This window comes from Camellia sinensis, chromosome 4 (assembly GCF_055761805.1).
Source record: "Camellia sinensis isolate YWXY chromosome 4, ASM5576180v1, whole genome shotgun sequence".
Lineage (NCBI taxonomy): Eukaryota > Viridiplantae > Streptophyta > Magnoliopsida > Ericales > Theaceae > Camellia > Camellia sinensis.
In genome coordinates this window covers 155,277,264-155,283,755 of record NC_138964.1, presented here as the reverse complement: position 1 = coordinate 155,283,755, position 6,492 = coordinate 155,277,264, and the positions used below count along the sequence as shown (strand labels likewise).

The window sequence follows — 6,492 nt, the reverse complement described above, 5'->3', positions numbered from 1 at the left end:
AAAAAAAAAACTTGCATGTCCATCAATTCTAGAAATTAAATTGGAAGTAAAAAACAGAGCATACAACACTTCATATAAATCCAATCACAAATGACATGCATCCATTACATACTAACCTTAAGACAATATAATCAAACAGAGCACAGTATTCGTCTTCTCCAAATTCAAAAATCTCAATCTCTCAAAAAATAAAAAAAACAATCACACAAATCCTCCTTTGTATCTTCATAATTTTTGTCTCCATCTTCATCATTATCACTATTATTAACACCTCTTACAATTTCACCATTACAGTAATCCAAATCAAACCAAACACACCTCATCTCTTTATAAAGAAAGCTACATTACTGTATCAGAAACCTCATTCTTCACAATTCTAACACTCATTTCTTAAGCTTCCAAACAATATGAAATGTGAACATTCACATTGATTGACAGAAAAACCAAAAATAATGGCAGCAATGGAATTATAAATCCAAAAAAAAAAAAAAAAAAACTCAATCTCTCTGAAAACAAAAAATTATCACCCACATCTTCAGTTTCATCATATCACTATCATTAACAACCCGTGTAATTTCACCATTCCACCAATCCAAATCAAATTAAACCCACCTTCGAGGAACAAGTAATCAAATCCATCTCATCTTTCTTTTTTATTCAATCCAGTTGAATGTGGGTTTTAGTCAATCTACTGAACAAGTTTGTAAGCCATTACCCTTGTTTCTTTGATTCAAATTCTTTTCTCTTCCTTTGATTTCTGGCTGAAATCATAACTATGGCAAAAAAAAAAAAAAAAAAAAAAAAAAAAACACAGAGCATAAACTCTGAATCGTCATCTTCTCTTCTACAGGAATGAAACCGTATCGCAATGAAACGCTACCGCGAACTATGTGCCGTCGTCCTTTCTCTTATAAGAACGAAATCCTACCACAACAAAAACAAAGGAAAACATGTATATTATTTTGTATATAATATATATCAACAAATAGACATAAGGGTATAATAGTCCAACAAATAATATAAATTAGGAAAAAAGGACCTCATGGAATAAAAGTATAAATACATGGGACTAATTAGATTATAATTTTCTTTGGTGGACTTATTGGGTTAAAACACCTCTAAATGGGATTTATCAATAAAAAACCCTAAGAAATATTATTATTTTGATCTCTTAAATTATAAAAATATACAAATAAATTTTTGAGAAGTATTAGTTTACCTCTTAATTATAAAAGCTTAAAAATGAACATCCACAACTATTGACATATTTCACGTTGATCCTTTTTGTTAGGGGTCAATTTGAATATTTTTATAATTTATAAATTTAATTTGTACGTTTTTATAATTTAAAGAATAAAATAATACTTCTCAAGTATTTAGGCTCTGTTTGTTTAGAAAGAAACGTATGATAGAGTATGAAAACAGTAAAAAACGAAGTGAAACAAAGGAAAATTTATTTTCTTACATGCATTTGAATAGATGAAAAATTCTATAAGAAAATGATGGGAAAAAAAATATGTAATCACTACATAATATGTAATTGTAGAGAAAAACATGAGTAAAAAAGAAAGATTTGCGTGAAAAAATAAATTTCCCTTTATATTTTACAAGAAATTATTAACTTAACCATCAAACTAATTTGAGTTGTACAAAAAAAATTTAGATTCCTTACTTTCTAAGACTGTCTACCTACACAAATACATAAAAAAAATTATCTTTTTTTTTTTCTTTTTCTTTTACTTTCCTATATTATCTATTTAATCAAACTCAATCTCAAGAATTTTGGTGTAAATAACCAAGATATGATATACATAGGACATTGATGTGCACACATACATATGGCACATGATTGAAGGGAATCTCATCTCAATCAAAACTATTGTGTCTATTGAAGATCATCTTCTTATGGCTTTGATTGATTGCCGTCTTCCCCCCATGTGCGCTTGCTACCTCATGTGCCCACTACGACTACTATTACTACTAATCCTCCACCGCTCTCCGTCTGGTGGGGCCATTGTTGTCCCATTTTCCTCTTTTTTATTACATTTCAACATGTTAGTTACTCTATTTTTAAAATAAAAAAAATTAAAAATCAAAAAAATGTTACTATTACTTGGAACCCTCACAAACTAATTTTAAATTTTGTTAAAATTTTTTGACACTCCACTTAATATCAAAATTAATCCTAACCCTACATACCACCCACCACCACCCCAGTCCTTCTTCCCTCACCCCTTATTTCAGGGAGACTGTCATTGTCATAGGGATAAATCAGCAAATGCAGTTCTAATATGGTTATTGTAATTGCAAGACAGTGAGTGGCTTTTGTTGGTGAGCTTTGACTACAAACCCTGATATATAGAGTCTGATCTTGGACCAAGTAAATTTGAATGCTGACTATCAGAGAACTATGTTAGAATCAGGATGTAAGAATTGAATGTGTGTTTTCTGATTGCAGTTAAGAACTGTTGGGGGAAACAGTGGAACCGAGCATCAGCTACGTGTCGTTAAATGCTAATCACTCGGTTGCACCCATCAGAGCCCCTAACACGACCTGAACCGGAAACTTTACCAACTGACAAATAAATCTTCCTAAACTATAAGCTTGTCTGTCTGCAATTTCAGGAGGCTATTGGTTCATTTGTAAAGCCAACTCACAGTTACAGCTAAGGTTGCCTGGTAAATCAAGAACTTTCATGGTGCTCTTTTACTAGAGTATAGCAGGGCAATTCATATTCAACTATGCATTTGCCCCCACCCACAAATACTTCAAAATCAAAAACCACTCCGGAAAATTGGACCTTTATATTTGAATCTTAGGAACTAATATGGCATACCATGAGATGAGCATTTCAACAAGACTTCTCCAAGTATTTGAAATTGAATGCAAAACAATCTGGCTAAAAAAAAGGCAGTCTTAGTGCACAAGGTTCTTGTCACTGTGGGATCTGGGGAGGGTCAAACTAAAATTTCTGGTACGGATAGATTTTTTAAAAAAAAGAAGCAAAGGCAAGGCACAGAATTTGAAGACTAAATTTGATACCAAATGCAACAGGCTTTAGGTTCTGTAACGAGACTGCCTCTGTTTTTTAAACACCCATTTGGGGTGAGTTATACCAGCGTTTTGCTTAAACCAATGATAGTATCATCTGGGAAATGAATTGTCATTGCAACAACTCATCCAAAGTCCAAAAACCATTCTAAATAACCCATAAAACTTTAAGTAAATCAAAGAGAAACAGTCCTCAAGACCAGAGGTGTGCTCAACGTAAAACATGAAATCTGATGTTTCTTTCTTGTGTTTGCACTCTGCAATAAGAATGGCTCCTTGCAAGCAGGACGTTGCCCTTGCCATTTACATGACCCGAGATGCCCTGTGTGCACAATATCCTTGGATCAGATTATGATATTGGCAAACAAACACGCCCAAATATGCATCGGAAAGATGAAAGAATGAGGAAAGGAATGTGATTCAGTGATGTTACTAATAATAACACGCACATGTTTGTTTTGAGATCTAAAACTGCAGAAAGTTGTGAAGACTAATCCCTGGTTTATATCAAAGCAACGATTTATTAATTTTGGGGATAAGTAATAAAATGATAGCATGTTACTCAAGAGTCAGCACATAGCAACAACAATATCCTGATAAAGAGCAATAAATGCATTTCCTTGCAATCACAATAAAAAATAAAAGAAAGTAAGAAGGGATTTTTTTCTAAATAACAATAATAAGAAAAAGAAAGCACAATCAAAGAGCAACAAATGAAGAAGAAATAAAATACCAATTAAGTTCGAGAAGCATTCTTTTCCTTCTTTTTGTTCCTTTTACCCTTATTCTTCTTTTTGACAACCTTTGCAACTTCCAGTCCACTTCTAGGTGTGTAGTCAAGAAGGTTCATTTCTTCCTTCACCTTCCTCACCGGCTTAAAAACCTCAGTGATTGAGGGGTCCAACACATCACTTGAACATTGAAGAACGACACCCATAGCTGTTGCTTCATCCCAGAGCTCTCTGCCCTTTTCAAACGCACCTCCTCTACAAAGCTTTGGTATAAGCAAATCATAAACAGGCCCATATCCACCTAACGAGCTTTTCTTCATTTGCTCAAAGAGCTCAAGAGCATAATTCACCCTCTCCACTCCACAGAGAACACCAATTAAGTCATAATAAAACTTTCGTTCCGGCACCAACCCATCTTCTATCATCTTATCAACTATTTGCTTACCTTTGCCAAATCTCCCTGTCAAAAACAAAACTCTAGCAACAAGATAGTAGCTAACCCAATCAGGAGAACAACCTGTACTTCTCATCGTGTCGAGAATTTGAACAGATTCTTTGACTCTTCGTGTCTTACCCAAACAAGATAGCAATATATTGTAACTGATTGAGGTAGGGGTAATCCGATAGGACCTCATTTCCATCATCACGTTCAAAGCTTCAGGAACAAGACCTGATGGATTTGATTTCAAATTTCGCTCACAAAGGCACCTGAGGAATGTATTATAACAAAAAAGGTCCGGCATAACACCAAGAGACTTCATTTCCTTGATAATTCTTCGTGCTTCCTTTACGTTCTCCTGTTCAGACCACCCATGAAGCAGATTCCTATAAATGCAAGGCTCTACACCTGAAATCTTATCCTTATGCTGCAAAACAACCCCTTCGGCCCTCTTAGCATGCCCTTTGGCACAAAGAGCACTGACAATAGCTGTGACTGTAACTCTATCTTGTGGGCACTTGAACTTTTCCAAGTTCTTGAAGATCCCCAAAGCCTCCTCTTCCCTCCCCAATTTAACCAATGCCTCGGCTACAAGACTAAAAGTCCAGGTTTCCATTTCCCGACCTTCCTTACTAAGATCCGATATCAATATATCCATCGCCCTGAAGTCCTTCTTCTCAGCAAACACCCGAATCGCATGATTATAATCCTCATCTTCCAATTTATCATCCAAATTATTGCCTGACCACAAGAAGAACCTAAGCAATCTCCTAGTGGGTGCTTCGTCTTTACAAGAATCAAGGACTTGGGTAACAAGCGATGATGTGAAAGGAATACTAAAATTACTAAGACTGGTTTCGAGCTCATCTAAGCCGCCAATGCAGCTAGAAACAACACTACACAGCTCTTGCAAGTCTGAACACAACGGTGTACGTGGCATTGTGCAGTAGAGAGATGGAAAATGTTGTTTTGGGCCTTTTGGTTTCTGGGTAATGATAGTTTGCAGCGACAATCTTTGCCATTTTTGTTTCTGCAAGAAAAACATCTCTTCCAAAGCAAATCGGTGAAAGGGTCGTTCACTTCAAGGTTATCAATCATATATAGGCAAGTTCACATGAAATTGCAAATGTAATGGATCACCATATTCTTTAAGGCAATCTATCAAACAGATGGTCTGAACCCTGATAGAGAAAACTTGAATTCGTCTCTCTGATGCAATGGAAGACCAAAGCCTACACCATTGGTGATGATGTAGAAATTGGTTGAGGCAATATGTCGAACAGATGGAGGGCAAAAACACTGAGATTTGTAAAAAGTCATAAATCACCGATTTGAGACTGATTAAGACAAAACCCAGTTAACAAAACTCTGATTGTCCGAGCTCGTTGTTGATTAACTGGACGAATCGTAGTCTCAGCTTTATATCCAATTCAATTTTCAGGCCTTCGCGAGCCTCCCCATGCGGTTCATGTGTTGCAACTTGCAACCGAAACTGTTATTTCCTCCGATCGATTATTATAGGGCAAATTACAAACATGGTGATTTGGTGAAAACATAGATTTTTGGTTTGAGAAATTAGATCTCGTCTCTAAAGTTTATATTTTCATAATAAATTATCCTTTGAAGTTTTTATTTTCATACAGATTCTTCCCTAATTTTTTCTGATTTGTTATGAAAATTTGACCCTCAGAGAACAATTTATAATTTCTCAAACCTCATTGGAGAATCTGTATTTTTACCAAATCGCGAGGAGTGTTTGTTATTTGCCCATTATTTATAAGGTAACTTAACAACCATATTTTTACCATTTTATAGAAAAGAAACCAAACCAAATCAAACCAATCTTTTAAACTTTTGGAATTAAGCCAAAATTATTACACTTGGGTTTTCAAAATTTTAGACTCCGTTTGGTAAGTCTCTCAAAATATAATTTTATCCATTGATTTGAATGTGTTGTTTGTTTGGAGCTTTCAAATCATAATTCTACACCCATTTCTTAAAACTCAATTCAAAATATAATCATTACTTTTCAAAACTTATAACTAAACACATAATTCAAAACTCTTTTCAAAATTCAATTCAAATCAATATTTTAATTTTTTAAATATTTTAAATATTTAAATATTTTAAAAATATTTTAATTTTGTTAAGATTTTAAATATTTTAATATTTAAATATGTTACGATGTTTTTAATTTTTTGATTATTTTTAAATATTTTAATTTTAAAATATTACGATTTAAATTTCTTAAATTTTAAAATATTTTATAA

The 6,492-nt window shown here is 33.8% G+C and overlaps 1 protein-coding gene across 3 annotated transcripts; it reads right to left on the bottom strand.

Annotated features, from left to right (window-relative positions):
• Positions 1-216: 216 nt before the first annotated feature.
• Positions 217-5,740, bottom strand: LOC114285602 (Pentatricopeptide repeat (PPR) superfamily protein). 3 transcript variants are annotated; one of them, XR_014327711.1, is made up of 3 exons: positions 3,786-5,740; positions 3,502-3,549; positions 3,064-3,374 (listed from the first exon to the last, which is right to left on the bottom strand). XR_014327711.1 is itself a non-coding variant. In XM_028228651.2 (2 exons), exon 1 carries the CDS (start codon positions 5,265-5,267, stop codon positions 3,789-3,791), a length of 1,479 nt encoding a protein of 492 aa, XP_028084452.2. In that variant the 5' UTR covers positions 5,268-5,740; the 3' UTR covers positions 217-924; positions 3,786-3,788. The 3 variants fall into 3 exon arrangements, 2 of the variants coding, with proteins under 2 accessions (XP_028084452.2, XP_028084451.2); XM_028228651.2 differs by lacking the exons at positions 3,064-3,374; positions 3,502-3,549 and adding an exon at positions 217-924; XM_028228650.2 differs by lacking the exon at positions 3,502-3,549.
• Between the last annotated feature and the right edge of the window lie 752 nt (positions 5,741-6,492).

Coding starts and splice junctions, on each gene's coding strand:
- LOC114285602 (XM_028228651.2), bottom strand. CDS start 5,267: ATGTTTTTCTTGCAGAAACAAAAATGGCAAAGATTGTCGCTGCAAACT.